The sequence below is a fragment of the Motacilla alba genome, chromosome 1A (assembly GCF_015832195.1).
Source record: "Motacilla alba alba isolate MOTALB_02 chromosome 1A, Motacilla_alba_V1.0_pri, whole genome shotgun sequence".
NCBI classification, from domain to species: domain Eukaryota; kingdom Metazoa; phylum Chordata; class Aves; order Passeriformes; family Motacillidae; genus Motacilla; species Motacilla alba.
The window spans coordinates 46,882,285-46,905,542 of NC_052031.1; the positions used below are offsets into that span (position 1 = coordinate 46,882,285).

At 50.3% G+C, this 23,258-nt stretch overlaps 3 protein-coding genes and 2 pseudogenes across 3 annotated transcripts; 1 reads left to right on the forward strand and 4 right to left on the reverse strand.

Annotated features, from left to right (window-relative positions):
• Window positions 1–148: 148 nt before the first annotated feature.
• Window positions 149–956, reverse strand: LOC119708628 (histone H1.11L-like). The gene has a single exon (XM_038155223.1). It carries the CDS (start codon window positions 950–952, stop codon window positions 293–295), a length of 660 nt encoding a protein of 219 aa, XP_038011151.1. The 5' UTR covers window positions 953–956; the 3' UTR covers window positions 149–292.
• A 14,597-nt stretch (window positions 957–15,553) lies between these two features.
• On the reverse strand, window positions 15,554–17,454 carry LOC119708459 (annotated as a pseudogene).
• A 126-nt stretch (window positions 17,455–17,580) lies between these two features.
• Window positions 17,581–18,060, reverse strand: LOC119708658 (histone H2B 1/2/3/4/6-like). Its single transcript, XM_038155255.1, has one exon. It carries the CDS (start codon window positions 18,043–18,045, stop codon window positions 17,665–17,667), a length of 381 nt encoding a protein of 126 aa, XP_038011183.1. The 5' UTR covers window positions 18,046–18,060; the 3' UTR covers window positions 17,581–17,664.
• A 264-nt stretch (window positions 18,061–18,324) lies between these two features.
• Window positions 18,325–18,833, forward strand: LOC119708640 (histone H2A-IV). Its single transcript, XM_038155236.1, has one exon. The coding sequence runs from the start codon at window positions 18,381–18,383 to the stop codon at window positions 18,768–18,770; it is 390 nt and encodes a 129-aa protein (XP_038011164.1). The 5' UTR covers window positions 18,325–18,380; the 3' UTR covers window positions 18,771–18,833.
• Window positions 18,834–18,980: 147 nt separating this feature from the next.
• Window positions 18,981–19,978, reverse strand: LOC119708656 (annotated as a pseudogene).
• Between the last annotated feature and the right edge of the window lie 3,280 nt (window positions 19,979–23,258).

Consider the following 23,258-nt stretch of genomic DNA (forward strand, 5'->3'; position numbering starts at 1 on the left):
CCAAGTGTAACGGGTTTTATTTATGACCCTTTTTTGACCATCCTTTAACATTGTCCCCACTAGATTGTTCTCAAAGTTGCAACAAAATACCTTACCAACCATAAAGGCTCTTTGGAGAAAGCTGCCAAGGTCATCTTCTCTGCTAGCTAAAAATTATGAATTTTTTTTTTACTTAGGGTGTTTTCAACACACAATATTATATTGTAATTTCAACACTTTTTAAGAAAATGTGGGTGGCTCTTAAAAGAGCCGTTGGGTTTAAATGTGGAGTAAGACTTCTTCTGTGAAGAGCTTACTTCTTCTTGGGTGGTGCCTTCTTCACCTTGGCCACTTTTGCCTTTGCAGCTTTTGGCTTGGCTGCTTTGGGCTTCACCGCTTTCGCCTTAGCCGGGCTCTTCGCTGCTGCCGCCGCTTTTTTGGGCTTGGCAGCCTTTGCCGCCTTCTTGGGGCTCTTAGCTGCTTTCTTGGCTGCTGGCTTCTTGGCTTTCTTGGGGCTCTTTGCTGTCACCGCCTTTTTGGGCTTCTTGGCGGCGCTGGCGGGCTTCTTAGCCGCCGGCTTCTTGGGCTTGGCTGCAGCAGTTCTCTTTTTGGGGGCTTTTTCCTTCACTTCTCCGGGCTTCTTGCTGAGGCGGAAGGAGCCGGAGGCGCCGGTGCCCTTGGTCTGCACCAGGGTGCCCTTGCTGACGAGGCTCTTGAGCCCCAGCTTGATGCGGCTGTTGTTCTTCTCCACATCGTAGCCGCCGGCGGCCAGCGCCTTCTTGAGCGCGGCGAGCGAGAGCCCCTTGCGCTCCTTGGAGGCGGACACGGCCTTGGTAATCAGCTCGGTGACGCTGGGCCCCGCGGGCTTGCGGGCTTTGGAGCCGCTCGCCGCCTTCTTCGGCTTCTTGGCGGCGGCCTTGGCGGGCGCGGCGGGCGCGGTGTCCGCGGCGGGGGCGGGCGCGCTCTCGGCCATGGCGGCGCTGCGCGGACGCGGCGGCTGCGGCGGCGCCTCCTTTTATAGCGGCGCGGCGGGCGCTGATTGGTGCGCGGCCGGGCCCGCCCCGCCCCCGCCCCGCCCCCCGCGGCGCTGCCGGCCGCGCGCTCCTGGCCTCCCCAAAAATGCTTTTTGTTCGGAAAAACCGCACCGCCGCCCCCGCTTCTCGGCGCTCTTGCTGAGGACAAAGAATGTTTTTGTCTTGGGACGTGTCTTTCAACCGAGACTTGAAATGGCTTTTCGAGAGGTCAGTAATCCCCGAGTTTGGGGATTGCACTCCGAGCTGGACCGTAAGGTTTTTATTTCTCCTTTTGAATTCAAGCTTTGCTCCTGGCACCGCTGCCTCAGTGACATGGGATGCGTGTTTCTGAGAGGGTTTTTCATCGAGGTGCTGCAAAATGGGGGTAATCTCGAGGCCTTATCTTAGCATGAATTACCTTTGAAATGATGCAAGTAACACAAGGTGGTCACCCCGCTCTGCATCTGGGTTATGGGTTGATTCCCATAACACGACCTCACCTCTTCAAAAATAATGAAACCTTTGGATTTAGTACTCTATTTAGGTCTAGTGGGACTTGGTAAAAAGTAAAAGAAAGACAATTTTCACCAGAGGTATTAACCTGAAAAGCAGCTCTCTTAAATAATCATCTATCTTTAAAATCCTAGAATACTTATACATGCACATATATACATACATATAGTAGCTTCTCTGTCCTCCTGTCTTTTCTGCACCTTTGTATTATTATTTTAATGATCTATATTCTCGGTTTTTCTCCAAAATGCTTATTTTTATGATGCGCAGTAGATAAACCTATTCATTTGCTTGTTCCTATTTTAAGATAGTGTTTATTTTTCTGCTTTCTTTTACATTATAATTCAGGAATTTTGTCAGCCACAATCACCAATTTTACAAAAAGAAATACAAAATAAAATGAAAATACAATGTGCATGTCTTCATTATGAAAAACAGCCATAAAGCTGCAGGCATTTCCATAACAAAATAATGAAAACAAGCGACTTAAGCAAACAATTTCCTCCTCATAACTGCTGAGAGAAGCAATGGCATGGCTTTTGTCCAATGTATGACTATTGTGATGTGGGATAAGTTGAATATATACAAAAATTATTTTTCTTGAGACAAGTTGGATAGCCATGGGAATGTCATGTTTGTACATTCGTGGTGCACTGTGGGAACACACTGGAGACCCAGATGATTGATACAAATGATTGTAAATGCAGCTATTTGTCTTCTTTCACTTTATGTTTGGGTAATAAAATATCACACAGTGTGTTCCAAAGTTCTGATGATGGTGGGGTCAGTTTTATGAACTTGTCAGTGGTGCTTGGATATCTTGACTGGGGTGCACTTAAGGACCATCCAGAGACGTGGCGGCATTTCAGAGAGGTGTTTTCTAGGGAAGACAGCCAGCAGAACAACATCATGTGAGAGAGGATAAAAACAAGGTGATGTGGATTTGGTTTTGTCCTGATGCTGTATTTCGTGGTAGTTTCACCTGCTGAATCCACTGAGAATTTTGTCTTGTGAATTACAGTGGCACGGAAGTGAATCTCGTGGGAAGGGTACACACCACTGGGAAGAAATTTCTGGGTCATAATTCTGTAGCCTACAAATTTCCTTCAAATTTTGTATCTTAATCTGTTCTAATAACTCAGAGTCACTTGTTCCTTTACCTTTAAATTACTTTGAACCTTTGCAAATGCATTTTCCAGGGTGTAGGCTAGGCCTCTATCCTACTTGCAAACACCTGATGTAGCAGCACATTCCTGGAATATTCTATGTGCTTTCCTAAAAGTTACTTTTCCTGGTCCTCCAAAATTTTGACCACCTATGTGAACTTCTAAAATTTTGTTTTTCACAATAATAGAGAGTTTTAGGCTAAGATAAGAAGGAAATGGAAAATGATCTTGCAAAAGTTTTCAGGTGGAGGAGGGAAAGAGAAATAAGTTCAATTCCTTTAATTGATGGGTGAACTTACTTTCAAAAAAAATAATTGCTTCAAATATTATGATTTACTCAGTAAAAACAAAATGAAATCTGTCTTCTGATTTCCCCTTAAAATAAACTGTCAAGCTAACAGACCATTTATTAAATACCAATCAGCCTTGGGTTGGTTGGTTGACAGATTGGGAGCACAGGCAGGGATTTCCTTGATCCTTCTGGTTACAGAACAGTTTTTTAATACAGTGGACAAAGACATTTGGAAGTGGTGGACCAGGAGCAAGCTTCCTCCTCCTTCTGAACACATAACAAGTAGGACTGGCACCTTCTACAACAGGGATGAGGCCCTGAAAGTAGAAGATCAGACAAGTGATGAGGTGAACCCTTCTGGGTCGGAGGGGACTCCTAAAATAGCCCCATCTGTACCCCTCATCAAGGCCTCCTCTGTTTTGAGGAGAGGAAGGGTAGCTGTAACCAGACACTCCCTTCTGCAGGGAGCCAGGGCCTGCTGTGTCGGCCAGGCTCGTTCCCACACGTCAGCGCAGAGTCACAGCCACTGGGGTCACATCAGGCTGTCACTAGTGGGGTTCTGCAGGGCTCCATCCTCACCCCGTTCTCTTCAACATCCTCCTTAGCAACCTGGGTGCAGGGCTCAAAAGAATGCTAAGTTTGCCATTGACACTAAACTGGGAGGAGTTGTCAACTCGCTCCGGTGCAGAGGCCCTGCAGAGAGACCTCCACGAATTCGAGAAGGGCGATCATGAACCGTGTGAAGTTTAACCAGGGCAAGTGCTGGAACCTGCACCTGAGACAGGGCAGTCCTGGATGTGTGCACAGACTGGGGAACGAGGCACTGGAAAGCAGTGCCATGGAAAGGGACCTGGCAGTCCTGGTTGATGGCAAGCTGAACATGAGCCAGCAGTGCCCTGGGAGCCAGGAGGGCCAACTGTGTCCTGAGGGCGTCAGGAAAAGCATCACCAGCTGGACAAGGGAGGGGATTGTCCCCTCTGCTGAGCACTGGTTGGCCTCACCTCTAGTGCTGTGTGCAGTTTGGGTGCCACAGTACGAGAGAGACATTACATGGTTGGAGAGTATCTGAAGAAGAGCCACAGGGATGGTGAAGGCTCTGGAGGGGAAGCCATATGAGGAGCAGCTGAGGTCACTTGGCCTGTTCAGCCTGGAGGAGACTGAGGGGAGACCTCACTGCAGTCTGCAGCTTCCACATGAGGGGAAGAGGAGAGGCAGGCAGTGATTTCTTTGCTCCTGTGACCAGTGACAGGACTCAAAGAAATGCCATGAAGCTGAGTCAGGGGAGGTTTAGGTTGGATGTCAGGGAGACGTTCTTCACCCAGAGAGTGTTTGGGCACTGGAACAGCTCCCTGGGGCAGTAGTTACAGTGTCAAGCCTGACAGAGCTCAAGAAGCATTTGGACAACACACTCAGGCACATGGTGTGACTCTTGGCGTGTCCTGCACGTGGCTAGCAGTTGGGCTTGATGGTGCTGATGGATCCCATCCAACTCAGCTTATTTTACAATGCTATGATTCTATGAATTTTTTCCAAGGTTGAGTCAAAAATTCAAGAACTCCCTTTTCTCCCATTCTGGTATGGATAAGTGATTTCAGGAAGGTCCTTCCTATGAGCCCATGTGATATGGTGCACTACAGAATCATAGCATGATTTGTGTTGGAAGGGTCCTTCAAAGATTATCTAGACCAACATTGTTGTCATGGGCAAGGACATCTTTCACTAGACCAGGTTGCTCAAAGACTTATCCCATGTGCCTTGGAAAAATCTTCCAATGAAGGCATCAACAACTTCTCTTGTCCCATCACCTTCATAATGAAAAATTTCTTCCTCGGAACCTACTTAAATCTAACTTCTTTCACTTTTAGAACCTTGCCCCTTGCCCTGTCACTACAGGCTCTAGTGAAAAGTCTTTCTCTGTCTTTCTTGTAAATGCTCTTCATATGTCAGAAGGCCACACTGAGGTCTGCCCAGAGCCTTGTGTTCTCCAGGCCTAACAACCACTGCTCTCCCAGCCTTTCTTCATGGGAGAGGTGTTCTAGCTCCCTGATCATTACCATGGCCCTCCTGTGGAACTCTTCCACGTCTTTCTTGTACTGGGGACCCCAGAGGTAGATGCAGTGCTCCAGGTGAGGTCTCATTAGAGTGGAGTGAATGAAGAGAATCACCTCCCTCCACCTGCTAGCTGCGCTTTCTTTTTTCTGCAGCCCAGGGTACCGCTGGCTTTCTAAGCAGCAAATGCACACTGCCACCTCATGTCCAAATTTTCATCCACCCATTTCTCTGAGTCTTTCTACGCAGGGTGATTGCAACCAGTTCATCTGCAGTCTGTACTGATGTTTGGAACGGCCCTGACCTGGATGCAGGGCCGTGCATTTGACATTGTTGAGCTTCATGAGGTTCCCGTGGGTCCACTCCTCAAGCCTGTCAAGGTCCCTCTGCATGGTTTCCCTTCCCTCCAGTGAATCGACGGCCCCACTGAGCGTGGTGGCACCCACAAACTTGCTGAGGGCACACTCAGTCCCACTCTGTTATTGATGAAAATATTACACAGTATCTGAATTGCAACTACATCTGCAAATTCCCTGAAGACCTTGGGATGAATCGCCTCAGGTGCCATGGATTTCTTCTTATTCACGTTCCTCAGATGGTCTTGAACCTGATCTTTTCTCACACCAGGGGAGGGACTTTGTTGCCCTGGTCTATGCCTGGAGCCTCACAGACTTAGGAGATGGGAAAGAGAGACTGCCAGTGAAAACTGAGGCAGAAAATTTGCGGAGTACCTCAGTATTCTCTATGCCAGTAGTCACTAAATCTCCTGTATTTTTTATTGGGGGGCCCATTTTATTTAGCCCTCCTTTTCTGGCCAGTGTACCTACAGAAGCCCTTGTTATTCTTCACGTCCCTCGCCACAGTTAGTAACAGATGTACTTTAGCTTTTCTGATTCCATCCCTACACATCTGGACAGCACTCCATATTCTTCCCAGGAGATGTGACCTTGCTTCCACTGCCTGGGCATTTACTTTGTGCACTTCAGTTTGACCAGAAGGTCTTTACTCAGCCATATTGGTCTTCTACCTTCCTAGCCTGTGGGAATCAAGTGCACCTGCTCCATGGGACAAATGCCCTTAAATAACTTTCAGGCTTGATTAACCCTCTCCTTGATCCCTGAGGGCGTTTCCAAGGGGTTTCCATATCCTATTTTCTTAAGCAACTGAATGTTTACTAAATTAAATATCTTGTCTCTGCGCTTTGCCTGGCCCATATCCCTCAAATTTGTGATAGGCCTGGGCTCAGGCTCAGCCCAGGTTACAGCTATCCTTGACCTCTCCAATTAGTTAATTTTTTGTTGGCAAGAGCAGGTCGAGTACTGCTTCTCCTCTGGTTGGACTTTCTTTCATCTGATAAAAATTTATCTTCAACGTGGTCTGGGAGTCTCCTGGACACCTCATGGCTTTCTGTGCCATGTTTCCAGCAGATGTCAGGCTGACTGATGTGCCCCAACAGGAGCCTGTGGATATGATGTCACCTGTAGTTGAAGAAAGAAGCTTCATCAGCATCCTCCTTCCTTTGTTTGGGTGGCCTGTGGTAAATACTGACAATGAGGTTTCCTTTCTTGGCTTGGCCTCTAGTTTTGTACCCAGAAGCTCTCAGCTGCTCATAACTGTTTTTCTAGCACAGTTCTTTGCAATCAATCCACTTTTTTGTTTTCACATAGAAGACAACCTGCCCCCACCCTTCTTTCCTGACTCTTCTGAACAGTTTCCAGCTGTCCATTTCAGCACTTCAGTCTTGCAATTAATCTCACTGAGTGAACTGTGACTGTGACTGACTGTCCCTGTTTGCTCAGGAGGAAATATGGAGACATCCATCTCACAGATGCAGCTGGAGGCAGGAGTGCAGCCTGTTTATGCACACCTCAAACGGGGTGATCAGGTCATGCATGAAGCCTGGAGCTGCAAAGCCCAACATTACCGTGTTTTTCACTCGGGGCTGCCTAAGTCTGCACAGTAACTTCAATGTTTTCTCAAGCCCCTCCTGATGCTTGTGCTACTGAGCAGTGATGCTTCATATATGTTGTGCAGGTAAATTCATTCTGACTTCTGGGTGCTCCTGGTACAAAAAAAAAAACCCATAACTAAAGTCACAGAGTTACTCAGGGCAACTCAAACCTGCCCTTGATGTAATTGCAGACTTTGTGTGATTTGAAAGATGTCTTTTATCCATGTGTGATGGTTTTTATTTAAAAACTGATTTATCATGAAATTCTAAACCATAATACATTGTTACACGAGTGAGAAAACTTCATGTCTCAGTAGGGAAGAACTTATCATTACATACTGTTCAGTTTACAGCAAAGGACTCCTGCCCATGACAAAAGTTTTTCGTATTCATAGAGATTTAAAGGCCCCAGATGGAACACCAACCTCTTGAAATAAAAAATCCACGGGCAATGTTACGGTAGGCATTAGGCAGGAAATTCAGGTATTACACACATACAAATTGCTTTTTTTTTTTTTAATTACCTTCTTATGAAAATATTCAGATTTTTTCAACAGTTTTATTTTTGTCCAAAGCAAGAGAAAAATAGTTGCTTGATCATTCCACACCACAAAGTCTTTGATAACTTCTGAGCTCAGTTAAAGAATAATTTCAAGAATCAGTTCAGATCAATCAATCAATCAATCAGTTGAATTACTATGATTCTTTTCAATATTTAATGCACAGGGTGAGTGGGGCAGGGATTGTGACAGTGACTGGGCACAGCCACACCATCCTGGGTCACTGAGCAAGTCTGCTGGGGTGGGGTTGGTGTGAGGTTGAGCTGAGAAAGTGGAGCCAGTGGAGTCAGAGACCCACAGGCACAACACAGAAGGCAAAACCTGGGACTGAATGCAACCCCAAAGTCAAGGTGTTAAAACCAGCAGGTGTAGTGCAGAGTTTCAAGTTTGAGAAAACTTGAAAAACAGATTACCTTCAAGTCTGGCAAAGGAAAAGGGAGAAAGAATGTCCAACCAACAAGAAGTATGTTTTCCTTATGGGAACAGAGTCCTCTTGGATGCAGAAGTACAAGCAGAACTGCGATGGAATCTGCCTGTACACTGTTACTGTGATGAATAAAGCATTTTTGCTCTCCACTTCTGGCCCAGGGTCGGATTTTCCATCATGTGGAACGGGCAATCGGGACCAACTTCCCTTCCAAATGTCATTCTGTGGTCAGGGTATCAGTAGTTCCATAAATCTGAAAGCACAGAAAAAGTTAGGAGATGAGCAGACTGGTCAAATATCTCTGTGGGATGGTCCTGCAGGAAAGAAAGTATTTTACAAGAACTAAAGGGTGTTAAAATCCCTCTCTGAAATGTGCAAATGTTTCTATTTTTCTTTGCGTTCCCATTTCCTTGGTATCATGTGGGTACATCCACCCTGAGCAATGAGTTCAGCTTACTCATTCACAGCTCTTCATAGAAATTGTTCTAGAAAGACATCAGACTGACTGTGGGGGCTCTCATGGTTTTGTTCCTTACAGATGCAGTTTGATAAACAACTCCCACAGAAAAACTGATTTAGACTGTCTGGGTCAATTTTGAATTGGTTCTTTATGGTGTGGTTTTTTTATTATTGTGGTGGTGAGGTTTTGTTTGTTTCTGGGTTTTTTGGGGGGGGTTGTTTGTTTGTAGGGGTTTTTTTGTTGTTTGTGGGTATTTGAGGGTTTTTTTTGTTAGCGGTGGTTTTTGGTTTTTTGCTTTTGTTTTTAACCGTGCTTTCTGCTGGTGAGACCAGCTGTTACTCACTATCTTTTTCAATGGCACATAGCTTTATTCCCCATGCAAAATATCATATCCATCAGTGCCTATTAGGGAGAAGACTGTAACAGGCAATCAGTGGCAGAAAGATGACCTGTCTGCAAAAATCCATCAAGAGTTTAGATTCCCTTCATCTCATAAAAAAAAAAGCAAAAAAAAAAAAAAATCCTGGGACCATGAGACTTTTTGAGATATATGCAAGCAAAGTGTTAAGCTGTTTGTAAAATATCTGTTTACGTCAGTGATGGTTGCCATAGTTTTGAGAAGAGAAAGCACTTCACACCATCACTGAGAAGAGGAATTTTCTCCCCATCCCGTGCCGAGATGTTTTCACCTGAAGAGACTGTATGAAGCTGTTCTTGGAAAGCTAAGGGATAACACAGAAGATCAAATAGTGATAACTGATGTGTTCACCAGGCCAAGTGTGCCTTCTTGGCCAAATCTGTGCACAGGTGTGGCACTGACAGAAGGGGGTGGGATGGACTGTGTTCCCAGGTGACAGTCCGCCGGTTGTGAAGGCTGCGAGAAGGCTTTGGAGTGCCAAAAGGAACAGTGCCTGGGTGCCACGGCACTGCCTGTGCAGACTCCTCTGTGCCTCCAGGAGGGACACGAAGAACTCACTGCTGTCCCTTCGCTCCGGGCTGTGCCCAAGGTTCCCTGCCGCCCCGGCCAGACACCCCTGCCACGGCCGTGTGAGTGCACGGGGCCCGGAGCTGCAGCTGCAGCCGCTGCAGAGAGGAGATGGAGTGTGCCGGACCAGCATGGGAAAATGTAGACGGTGCCAAAGGCAGGTGATGAGCAAGCAGACTGACAGTCAGGGTCCTACTGCGATTCGGCCCTGAGCCTGACCATCGCAGGTTCCCCTAAACAGAGAAAGGATTTTTTTGTTGGAGTCGGCGGGAGAAAAGCGGCACTTAATATAAGTGATCAGCAAATCCCGAACTTTATTGATAGCCACACATATTTATGTTGGTGTTAATGAGGCTAATACATATTGCAAAAAGCGAGCTCATTATTGGTTAGTTACTTATCAGCCAGCTACACCTACTTTTGCATTCTTGTAGTTATACTGTTACAGCTTTTCTGCTTTTCTTCATATTTCTAACCAAAGATCTTCCTCCTTATCCTGTTGTTGCACCAAGGGCACAGTGTCCTTGCTTTATACTGACTGCTGACTCCTATGCCTGTCTCCTTCTTGCTTAACCAACGGTATTATGTCTATGTGACCTTTCTCAGCTAGCCAACTGTCCACAAAATCCTCCACACTTCCCCCGTTTTTCTGTTGAACAAGCATGGTCTGATTAAATGCAGCAGATATCATCCTCTGCACCATGTTCTGTAAGCATATGCAAAAACAAGGCAAAATTAACACTACTAACAAAGCTATAATACCCACGATAATGCTAACCTTAACAATAGAGCGTAACCACGATTCCAGGCCTAAGGATTTGAGCCATCCATCAATATCAAAGCCTGATTCTACCTGTAAGGTTCCAGTTAGCCTCCGCAACTCAGAGAGCTGGGAGTGGATGGACTGCGAATGATCAGAGAGGTTCATGCAACACATGCCCTCGAATTCTTCACAGCCATGGCCTTGTGCAAGTAAAAGGAAGTCAATTGCAGCCCTATTTTGCAGTGTTGCATGGCGAATAGAATCAACATCAAGCAAAAGGCTAGAAAGTGCCAAAGAGGTGGCATTGGTTTGTTTAGCAAGCCAGCATCCTAACTTATTTAAAATGGCATGGGCACCTGCTGCTGGTACTCCTGGAGTAAAAAAGGATGCTGCCACTATGGACCCTGGGGACCAAAATTTTCTAACACAGCTGCTCGGGTCCATTTAGCAGGTACCCACAAGGACCCTGTAGGCGTAGAAACACAAAGATATGCGCGGCCCCAGTATAATACCTCAGCAGGACCTTGCCATTGCCCTGTCTTAGGATCTCTGTATTTTACCCATACCTCCTGCCTCACACTATCTTTCTCTTGTACATAATGACGAATTACGGCAGGGACTTTGCTTTCCCCAAAAACACACAAATGATTCAAAACAAATAGGCACCTTAGCAATCTTTCTTGCAGCTCGCTAATACCTGCGTATTTACCTAGATATCTTTTCAAGGTACCATTAGCTCTTTCTACAATCGCTTGTCCTGTTGGGGAATTAGGGATGCCTGTCACATGTTTTATCCCCCACATTTTCATGAACTGCTTTATTCTTTTGCTGCAGTAAGCAGGCCTGTTATCTGTCTTGATGCACCGTGGCACTCCCATTACTGCAAAGCAGCTACTGAGCTGCCTCTCTACATGGCCGGCCTTCTCTCCGGTCTGCGCTGTGGCCCATATAAAATGACTGTAGGTATCTATAGTAACATGCACATACTTCAACCTCCCAAACTCAGCAACATGTGTGACATCCACTTGCCAGGTCTCATTTGTATTCAGCCCTCTGGGGTTAACTCCCAGACCTAACCCGCAGCCCCCATTATGACGGCTACATATGGGACAGGCTTTGACTATTGCCCGTGCCTCTTCCATAGATATCTGAAATTCTCTATGGAGGCCTTTTGCATTTTGGTGAAATATGGAGTGTGCCTCCCTGGCTATAGTCTGCCTGGGAATTGGAGTCACTTGTGTGATTGAGACTAGCTTGTCTGCTCATGCATTACCCTCTCCTAGACCAATATCCCATTTGTGACTTCTGATATGGATAACAGAGAAAGGATATTTTCTCAACTTAATTGCCCTCTGTAACTGTATAAACAGCTCATGTAACCTCCTTTTGAACCTCTTTGATAGAGGCATCTTCTATTCGCTCACACACTCCTGCAACATACAAAGAATCTGTCACTACATTGAGAGGCCCAGAAAAATGCATCATGGCCCAAACAACAGCCAATAACTCCATTGTTTGTAAAGTATCCGATTTAGAGGCCTGGAGAATCTGATGGTGCCAAAGGCGGGTGATGAGCAAGCAGACTGACAGTCAGGGTCCTACTGCGATTCGGCCCTGAGCCTGACCATCGCAGGTTCCCCTAAACGATTTCTGCACTTGTGGCTATTTCCCGTATGCATTGTACTCCACAGACTTGGGCAGAGACAAAGGGAGAGACAGGAGGATCTGAGGAGGAGTCCAGTACTTCCACACAAGATAGGACACGGCATTTATTTCAGCAGTTCCCACACTTAGAAAAGTTCCATGCACAATCACTTTTCTCTCAACATCCAGATCAGGCAGAGTTAGTACCAAGAGGAAAAGCAAGGTCAGGTTTGCTGTCAGCCCCGAGGCGGTCCCACCCGGACAGGATGGGCTAACCAGGGTGCAGCGGCTGGGGAAAGGAGCTGCTCCGGGACACGAGTACAGCGATGGGACTGGGTAAAACTCCTCTGTGTCTGCACAGACCTCGGAAGCCCTTTAAGCGTTAATTTGGGGTCAATAAGTGTGGCAGTTCAAGGGCTGCCTGCAGAGATTCAAGAAACAGAAAATAATTAGCCCCTTTAAAACCAATGATTCTAAAAAGCAATAGCCACATGAGGCACACACAAATTCGTCGAGGGAACGTGTGTGTAATTAACATGTCAGTGGCAAAGCCGGGTGTGGAGAGAAGCCGGCAGCGCGGCCGCGGGCAGAGCACGGCGCCAGGGCCGAGCGGAACGAGTCGCGGCTTTCGGCCGAGCGCTGTCACCGAGCTCCTGATCGCGGTGGGCACCTCCGTGACCAGCTCTCCTTCCCTTGGCTGAGTGGGGGAGGGTCTGACCGCCGAGTGAGCTTCGGGCAAGGGGGCACCACCGTGCTCAGCAAATGGGAACACGGAAAAGCGGAAGGTTCCCAACTCTTGTTGCGCTGTTGCAGCTTCTGCAGGTTCGACCGAAGAAACACAGAATAGAACTGGTAAATTATGACCTCTCCACAGCCCATGGCTGTGTTACAGTACCCTGCTTTGTTCAGCTTGCACATCCTTCACTTTCTAAATGTTCCATAATATATTTACCATCAAACGATGTGCAAACACACACACAGTGTGTGTCTAACATACACGTAGCTCTATGACCCCGAAAAAGACAGTGCACCCCGAAAAACAAATTAGATTTACACTTCCTGGCACCAGCTTCACTGTGCACCCCCCGGACACACACACATGGCTCCTGGCTGCCGGTGCACACATTGCCCCATGTACCATGCTGCCATCGCTCTGCGCCTCCCGAAACACGCAGCGCTCTCCTCCCTATGTCGTGGGCATCGTCCCGCTCCTCCCACACACACACATCACTCTCCGCCAAATTACACACATATCACCTCGTTCCTGAAGGAAAGCACATTGCTCTGCACTGGTTTACAAACAAATCACTGCGACCGACGATTCACGCAGCGCACGACAGCCCCGTGTCTCTGAGTCGCCCTGTGCTGTCGTTCCCGCACACTCCCCACCCGCTGCAGAAACAGATCGCTCAGGGCCTTCAATCCACGTTAGCCTTACGCCCCAACACTCGGAGCTCTGCACCCCCGACACACGCATCCCTCTGCTCCCTATGACATACGGCACCTCCTAAGCCCAGCAAACACACAGATCCTCCTGCACCAGCTGACAAATATTGTTCAGCACATGCTAGCTCATCATTTTGGTCCTCCCCGATGGAGGGCTCATCCTGATCCCTGACGAGTGGACATGGCACTCTGCTGCTTCCCTTCACACCCATCGCTCCGCACCACCCGACAGACGCACCACTCTGCAGCGGCTGACACGCACCTCAGCCCTCGCGGGGCACGGATGTCTGTCTCCTGTCCCGGTGACACATGCATCGCTCTCGCCTCACACGGCAAACACTCCGCTTTGCTCTTCCCCAACACACGCACACCACTCCTTGGCACCCACAGAGAGCACCGCACATCGCCTCACTCTGCGCCCGCGGTGTCCCTGCCCTGCTGTGCCGCGCGAATAACGCTGCATTTTCATAGCGAGGAAACATGAATATCCACGTACCTGGATCCTGGGCAACAGCGACTACACCTCTCTACAGCCCACGAGAACTCACAGTGCTCAGAAACCCCGTCTCGTAAACTGCCCCGCAGCCTAACAGAGCATGCAGCTGGCAAGGTAAAACAACAACCTCGGTGTCTCCAAGGACACTGAGGCTCTCACCAAATACAACAGATCCAAGCAAGCTGCTTCTCTGCCAGACCTCCTGGACCATCTTTTCAATAAGAGAGCTGATGCTGTGGTGATCTGTACTTTGTTGTCCCGTTCAGGTTTTTTTACGGAAAAAAAGAGATAACTGTGTGAAAGCATTGTAAATTGTAAGGAAAGTGGGAAGTAAATTGTGTGAGGTAAAACGATGTGCTCTACATCTGCTTCAACAGAGAAGGGAACATTCATAATTCGCTTGAAAAACACTGAGAACCCGCTTTTGGTACATGCACGGTTTGGGGATGGCAGGTTAGACAAATGAGTGCCGTCAGTGGTCCGAAAACTGCTGAAACAAATCTGTTCCTGACTGCTAGTACGAAGTGCCTCCCTAGTGAGCTACGTGAATGGATGACGGTGTGAATGGGGAGCATTCAAAGCACCGGCGGTTCCAGACGACCCTGTGCCCTTGATTTTCAGTTGCTTTTTGAGCAAAAGGCACCGAGATTAATGCCCTGCCTCCTTCCCTCCCACCAGTAAGCGTTTTCGCCCCCAAACTGCACAGTCCTGCATGGGCCCTACCACCGAGCCCTACCACCTGTCCTGCATGGGCCCTACCACCACCTACAGGCTCCCCAGTGTGGCTCTTTCCAGGCTTTCGTGCGCCCCTCTCTGCCCCGCCGTTTCCCCGGGCCCCGTACACTCCGCCAGCGGGCAGAGCCGGGGCCGCGCCGCCGCCGCGCTCGGTCGGACCTGAGTGAGGACTGCGCCGAGGCCGGGAATGGACGCGAGAGGAGCGCCTTCGGTAGAAACAGAGCATCGCTCTGCGGCGGTGCCTCCGCCGCCCCCGCCGCGCCTCGCGAGCCGCCGGTGGAAGGGGGCGGGGGCGGGGCGGGGTCAGGGCTTGTTTCCCGCCCCGGAGGCGGGGCCTTCTGGCGGGCTCGCGACGCGCGCCCAATGGCAGGCGGGGGCTGCGGCGCGAGCGAGGCGCCGGATGTATAAATAGCGGCGGCGCGGAGCCGCGGGCGCAGTGAGCGCTGCGAGTGCGGAGCGGGAGCGGCTGTGCCGGGGCCGGGCGGCGATGGCGCGCACGAAGCAGACGGCGCGGAAGTCGACGGGCGGCAAGGCGCCGCGCAAGCAGCTGGCCACCAAGGCTGCCCGCAAGAGCGCGCCGGCCACGGGCGGCGTCAAGAAGCCGCACCGCTACCGGCCCGGCACGGTGGCGCTGCGCGAGATCCGGCGCTACCAGAAGTCCACGGAGCTGCTGATCCGCAAGCTGCCCTTCCAGCGCCTGGTGCGCGAGATCGCGCAGGACTTCAAGACCGACCTGCGCTTCCAGAGCTCGGCCGTCATGGCGCTGCAGGAGGCCAGCGAGGCCTACCTGGTGGGGCTCTTCGAGGACACCAACCTGTGCGCCATCCACGCCAAGCGCGTCACCATCATGCCCAAGGACATCCAGCTGGCGCGCCGCATCCGCGGCGAGCGCGCCTGAGTCTCCTGCAGCAGCCCTTCCCGGCCAGGCAGTGAGGCAACCCACGCAGACCCAAAGGCTCTTTTAAGAGCCACTACATGTACACTTTAAAGAGTTGTTGCACTGTTTTAAACACCATTTTGCGTTGCGTGCACCAAGACGAAAAAAATTGCCAGTGTTTAGTGGGTGGTGTCAGATAATGAGCTGCAGTTATTTAAAGCAGTATCACTAGTGAGAGCTGCCAACTGCAGTGGGAATCTGCGGGCTTTTTCATTTGCTAGACCGTATAAGGCACAAGGATGTAAACTTCTGTTTTGCAATTCATATATTGATTAGTTCGTTTGATATAGATGAGCTGCCAAGGGTAGATTGGTCCCCATTGATCTGTACCTCTGCAATTTCTCCTCCCCTACGGTCAATAAACCGTTATGTTCGCAACAGTGTAACAGCTCCTTTTATTGTGTTTGTGGTGGCTCTTAAAAGAGCCTTTGGGTTTGCGCCGGCTGCTGCAGGAGACTCAGGCGCGCTCGCCGCGGATGCGGCGCGCCAGCTGGATGTCCTTGGGCATGATGGTGACGCGCTTGGCGTGGATGGCGCACAGGTTGGTGTCCTCGAAGAGCCCCACCAGGTAGGCCTCGCTGGCCTCCTGCAGCGCCATGACGGCCGAACTCTGGAAGCGCAGGTCGGTCTTGAAGTCCTGCGCGATCTCGCGCACCAGGCGCTGGAAGGGCAGCTTGCGGATCAGCAGCTCCGTGGACTTCTGGTAGCGCCGGATCTCGCGCAGCGCCACCGTGCCGGGCCGGTAGCGGTGCGGCTTCTTGACGCCGCCCGTGGCCGGCGCGCTCTTGCGGGCAGCCTTGGTGGCCAGCCTGCTTGCGCGGCGCCTTGCCGCCCGTCGACTTCCGCGCCGTCTGCTTCGTGCGCGGCCATCGCCGCCCGGCCCCGGCACAGCCGCTCCCGCTCCGCACTCGCAGCGCTCACTGCGCTCGCGGCTCCGCGCCGCCGCTATTTATACACCCGGCGCCGCGCTCGCGCCGCAGCGCCCGCCTGCCATTGGGCGCGCGTCGCGAGCCCGCCAGAAAGCCCCGCCTCCGGGGCGGGAAACAAGCCCTGACCCCGCCCCGCCCCCGCCCCTTTCCACCGGCGGCTCGTGAGGCGCGGCGGGGGCGGCGGCGGCACCCGCCGCAGAGCGATGCTCTGTTTCTACCGAAGCCGCTCCTCTCGCGTCCCTTCCCGGCCTCGGCACCGCTGGCTACAGCTGCCCGCCGGCAGCCGCCTCCTTCCCCGCGGGCTCGCGGTTTCTTCCCGCTCGGTGGCCGCCTTGGGTTCAGGGCCGCGGCAGGAAGGCCGAAGGCGCAGGCGGCAGCCGACTTCCCTGGCGCCGCCGAGCTCTCCCGGCTTGCTTGCCCCGGCGCGCTGCAAGCGCCGCGTCCCTTGCGGGAGGGGCGCGCCCCGGGGAAGCGCGCGCTCGGGCCGCGAGCGGCACCAATGAGCGCCGGGGCGGGAGGGGCGCGAGGCGGCCGGGCCCGCCCGCGGGGGGGAAGAGAGGCTCGGCGCAGTCCTCACTCAGGTCCGACCGAGCGCGGCGGCGGCGCGGCCCCGGCTCTGCCCGCTGGCGGAGTGTAGGGGGCGCGGGGAAACGGCGAGGCAGAGAGGGGAGCACGAAAGCCTGGAAAGAGACGCACCGGGGAGCCTATGATCGAGGTTACCTGTGCAGGGACGAACGCGTTCGGCTTTGCTTCCCCTGGTCACCCGGGGCAATGTACATTGCGGGGCAGGGGAGTGAGCATCCACGTTCGAGTCCGTTTTCTTAATTAAAACCATGAGAAACAGGAGCACCGGGTGGTCTGAAAGCACCTGTGCTGTCATTGGTCCCGGTTCACATCGTATTCCGTTAACGTAGGTCAGCTGAGAAATTGTCAGGTACCAGCGGCCAGTAAACGTACTTCGGCTGTATAATTTGAGAGAACACCGACAGCATTTTTTTCCTAACCCACGTCCCCTACAGTGTACATACAACAATATGGACTCCTAGGGCTTTTTAAGGAAATTAGGAACGTCCTCAACCATCTTAAATTAGATGCTTAACTTACGACATAGCCTAAGTTTACCGCAAACACTGTAAATCCTGCTTTACTTTAAATTTACGAGTTCTACATCGGAAATGCATTCCCCCCTCAGCCCACCACTGAAAAAAGAAAAAAAAAACAGGCAGGTATGAACTCGCCACAGGACCAGCTCTTTTACTGAGAAAGTGGGTGGCTCTTAAAAGAGCCTTTGGGTTGAAAATCTGGGACGCAGAAGGCGCCTACTTGGAGCTGGTGTACTTGGTGACGGCCTTGGTGCCCTCGGACACGGCGTGCTTGGCCAGCTCGCCGGGCAGCAGCAGGCGCACGGCCGTCTGGATCTCGCGCGACGTGATGGTGGAGCGCTTGTTGTAGTGCGCCAGGCGCGAGGCCTCGCCCGCGATGCGCTCGAAAATGTCGTTGACGAAGGAGTTCATGATGCTCATGGCCTTGGACGAGATGCCCGTGTCGGGGTGCACCTGCTTCAGCACCTTGTAGACGTAGATGGAGTAGCTCTCCTTGCGGCTCTTCTTGCGCTTCTTGTCACCCTTCTTCTGCGTCTTGGTCACCGCCTTCTTGGAGCCCTTCTTGGGCGCGGGCGCGGACTTGGCCGGCTCGGGCATCTCGGCAGTGAGTGCTCTCTACGCAACCGCAGCAACTGTCTCTGAGAGAGAGAGTGAGCTGCTCTGATGAGCGCCCGTATTTATAGCGCGGTTATGCAAATTAGGGATTCTCGTAGCCTGAGCTGTTATTGGCTGAGGCAAATTTTTGCAGTGCCAGCGGCACGCCCTTCATCACCATTGGTCGAATCTGGATCCGCGTTCCTATTGGCTGTTTTAGGCACATCCCTGTCTTAGCCAATCGAAAGTTGCGCCTTCCGCTGAAGAGGTATATAAGACCCAGCTCGGTGGTTGAATCATCACGTTCCGTCTCTGACTCAGATCGTTTCGCTGCAGCCATGTCCGGGCGCGGGAAGCAGGGCGGCAAGGCGCGCGCCAAGGCCAAGTCGCGCTCGTCGCGCGCCGGGCTGCAGTTCCCCGTGGGCCGCGTGCACCGGCTGCTGCGCAAGGGCAACTACGCGGAGCGCGTGGGCGCCGGCGCGCCGGTGTACCTGGCGGCCGTGCTGGAGTACCTGACGGCCGAGATCCTGGAGCTGGCGGGCAACGCGGCCCGCGACAACAAGAAGACGCGCATCATCCCCCGCCACCTGCAGCTCGCCATCCGCAACGACGAGGAGCTCAACAAGCTGCTGGGCAAGGTGACGATCGCGCAGGGCGGCGTGCTGCCCAACATCCAGGCCGTGCTGCTGCCCAAGAAGACCGACAGCCACAAGGCTAAAGCCAAGTGAGCGCCGAAAAACAAGGGCTGCGAAGTTCAAGAGAAACCCAAAGGCTCTTTTAAGAGCCACCTACAAATTCAGAGAAAGAGCTTGAAATTTCATTACGGTGGCGAAAGCCCGCGGGAGGTTTTCAAATGCTTGTCTCGGACATTTTAACTGTCAGGTCGGGACGCAGCTCCGTGCTCACAGTACCCGCCCTGCGCTGTCTTCAGTCTGGGGCGGGGCTGAGAGGCGTCCCGGGAAGCAGCTCAGCCGTTCCGCAGCCAATCTCTGGGCCTTGTGGGCGTTTTGAGAGCTGCCAAGGCGCTGCTGCCCTCCCCCTACCAATTCAAGTGCCCCTCGAGCTGCTCCGCATTTAAACAGCACAGTCACCCGCAGACTGCTGTTCCCCCACACCGCTTCCTGAAACGGCAGCAGCCACAGCATATCAGCCCAAATGTTGGTGGCTCTTGAAAGACCCATCGGGTTTAAATGCGAAGCAAGACTATTTCCACGTGGGGCTTCTTGTGTGCTGCTTTTTTGCCTTGGCCGCTTTGGGCTTCACCTTCGCCTTGGCCGCCTCTTGGCTGCTGCCACCGCTTTCTTGGGCCTGACAGCTTTTGTCACCTTGGGACTCTTGGCTGCTTTCTTGGCTGCAGTTTTACCTTTCTTGGGGCTGTTCTTTGCTGTCACCGCCTTCTTGGCGGCGCTGGCGGGCTTCTTAGCCGCCGGCTTCTTGGGCTTGACTACTGTAGTTTTTTTCTTCTTCGGGGCTTTTTCCTTCACTTCTCCGGGCTTCTTGCTGAGGCGGAAGGAGCCGGAGGCGCCGGTGCCCTTGGTCTGCACCAGGGTGCCCTTGCTGACGAGGCTCTTGAGCCCCAGCTTGATGCGGCTGTTGTTCTTCTCCACATCGTAGCCGCCGGCGGCCAGCGCCTTCTTGAGCGCGGCGAGCGAGAGCCCCTTGCGCTCCTTGGAGGCGGACACGGCCTTGGTGATCAGCTCGGTGACGCTGGGCCCCGCGGGCTTGCGGGCTTTGGAGCCGCTCGCCGCCTTCTTCGGCCTCTTGGCGGCGGGGCCCGGGCGGTCTCGGCCGCTGCGGTGTCACCGGGAGCAGCGGGCAGGGGCGGCCCCGCCGCGCCCCCGCTGATTGCAGCGCGGCGGGCGCTGCTTGGCTCCGCCCGGTGCCCCGCCCTCCGTCTTGTGTTCCTTCGGGTGAAAGAGAACGGGTTTATTCTATGTTATCTGTCAAGAAATCCTCCTTTTTCTACATCTGTGAGGCCGTGGGAGCGGCAGGTTTTCGCCTGGTGATGTCTTGTCGCGAAAAGAGTTGGACTTGAGTAACATGGGGACGAGAAATCCCGAGTCCTGCCCGGAAACAGACCTCGAGAACGCGAGTTTTGGTTTTATTTGTAAATTAGGAATTCTTCTTTAAAGTTAACATAAGTCAGAAAACTCAGTATTAATCTTCAGAGTCCTTTTTACCTTAGATAAGAAAGCAAACAGTTAGAATCTCATTCTTTAAAATAAAACTGTTTCAAAGCGAGTGAGGTGGCACACAGCTGTGCTGCCGCTTCTCCTACTGAGGTTAATGCCTCTGGCTACTGTGAAACACTCAGGTATAATTTTTTTTCTTTTACTTCCAAATATAAAGTTTCCAGACGTTCCACACTTCTATGTATAAAGTATTAGACAGCACATACTTTCTCCCCCTTTTTGAAATGCTTCCCTATTGTTAACATAGCAAAAGCAATGTCAGTGGAATGATTTGGGACCTGAACACCAAGAATTAAAAAAAGTTTGTGTTAGACCACAGAGCTTCAGAAGTCTCTGGTGCACAGAAACAGATCACACTCTAAATGAAGCACACAGTGCTAAATCTGTAAAATTTGTGCATGAGATTCATTAACATGGAAAAAACAAATGGACAGATCTCCAGTCCACAAGAGATGTCAGAGCACCATTCTATTCATATTTCGATCTGAAGCTGGAAAGAAAAACCACAATTTTTCCTCACTGCACTTTTTCTATGTTGCAGAACATGTCACAGCAGTTTCTGTACATAAAAGTTTTGGCTGCAGCACAAAGTGAGGCAAAGCTTTTTACGCACGTTGTGGTGACTACCCCATTCGCACACGTGCATTCTTACCAGCTATGACTTTGGGTATAGTTTTGTGTCTCTGTCAGGAGTTCCCAATTCATTCACCTGAAATTTATTGGCCATCAATAGTTTAGCAAGGGCCAGATTGCTGCATTTATTTATACCTCACGTAAACAAACTGCACTTGAATAGTTTAGGTATCATGCTGACCAGTTATGATCAACTTCCCTTTTTCAACAAGATGAAAAATCTATGACTGGAAAAATACCACCTCACTTCTCTAATTCATTCCACCAAACAGTAAAACGAACATCTTGAAGATCCTGGAAGACTCTTCATCTTCAATTAATTCACAAAGTCTGATTAAAAAAAACTCATATAGGCACTTTGACATCTTCTTGCATAATTATGGTAAAAAAGACTTTAGGAAAATAAACATATTTTTCTTGCATTTACGTTTTCTTTCTAACTCCTCCTTGCCAACAAGGTCCCCTAGGTGAGGCATTATGATGTAATGATGAGGCAGAGAGTGCAATAAGATGGCAAATTCAGCAAATCTGGATCTGGGCTTTCAGATCATGTGGGAAGTGGGATGGCTTATTGAGTAAGGTTCACTGGAAATTTTACAAAGCCAAGAGAACTTGTCTATATGACATTTACTCCACGCAGTTGTAGGGGGCATAAAGAATTGAATAGTGAAACTGTCGACATCCCTTAAAGTTTCCTGCAATCAGGTACGTGGATGACTGTGTGTCTGCTCTGACCCATTTAGGTCTGGTAGAATCCTTTAAAAACTAAATGTGTTACAGTGTCTAAGCAGGATTTTGTACTCACCATCTCTGCAATCACCAATGCCAATACCTGTGTTGGGACAGAAGCCTTCCTACCTCTCCCATTCTCTGCAAATCTTATTTTACAAGCGTAATAATGCATCACAATAGCACACTTCCCTCCAGCCTGTAACATAATATTACACGCACAGCTGGCACACAGCTGTATGCCTAAATCCTGTATAGTGGTGCCACCACAACATCAGCCATCTCCAGAGGAAGAGCTTCTCAGTATGTGCCACAGCAACACTGTGACACATTGTGGTAGTCCTCATCTCACTCTACTTTTGTCTCCACCATTTTCTATCAAATGTTAAATTGAACAATTTGAGGGTAAATTTTGTAATTATTTTAGGGGTTCCTACTTATTTGATTTTCCTCTTCTGTTTTTATTACAATATTCCCTTTCCTTATTTGTACAAAGATTATATAATCTCATGATCATTTAATAAACAAGCAGTCCAGTCATTTTTATTAGGGGAAGGATGCAGAAGTATAAGAGAATAATCAAGCCCTACGAGGAGATAGGAACACAGCATCACATCATAGAGCAGTAAATACACAAGGACTGTGGTTCATGGCTCACCCTCCTCCCCCAAAACCTGCTGTTTCTTGTGGGATTAGCAGCACGAAAACCTGAAGTTGTGCACCAGAGATCATTACTCCAGTCATGGTCAAACTTAATTAAGATACGTGTAGCAGTACACATTTCCCTGCAATGAAGACATGACAAAGAACAGCTAGGAAGGATCCTTACTGGGAGAGATTCTCCCTCCCTCTTGTGCACTTACCATCACAATTGCAGCCAGCTTTGCTACCTGACCCTAGAAGAGGTGAAATCAAGAACAACAGGATCTCAGTGGTATTCCAGGCTGTCAGTCTCTGCATGCACTGTCAGTATGGACAGAGATCTCTGGTAGCAAGAATCTACCAGCAAATCCTACAGAACAATCTATTTTTTGGAGGTGCTATCAATGTGAGCCAGCTTGCACTGTAAGAGATCAGATCTGAAAGCCCCTTAGAGCACTTCCCAGATGCATGGAAAGTATAGATTATTATAACCAGTAACAAATGCCAATTAACTTGCAAAATATATTGTAATCCAAACCAAACTTAGTGCCTGCTAGCCAACTAAAGAAATTGCAAAATCAGGGTAGCTTTCCAATTATTACATGTTCTTTTCAATCATTGCATGTCCCTTTTGTGATATTTGGCTCTAGGGCACAAAGCCAAGTGGCCACCATAGATGACACTAAAAGTCCTAGGAAAAGGATGTTACAAAGGTCCAGTGTTCAGGTGTTTGTACTCATACTGAGGATAATTCTTCTTGAATTCTTTCTCCTATTCCTCTCCTTCCTTATGACTTTTCCACATGAACACCTAACTGCACTGCATTTCATATTACCATGACTTTCCCAAACACGTAAAACCCATCTCTGTTTTGGAGATAGGGGAACTGAGAGTCACTCACAATTCTCAAAAATACAGTTGCTCGGATCCTCCAATTTTAGTCTGATTCACGTTTTCTACCCTTCTCCTGCTGAGGCCCAGCTGTAGGTGTTAACTCTCAACATTTCCTGTCAGCAGAAA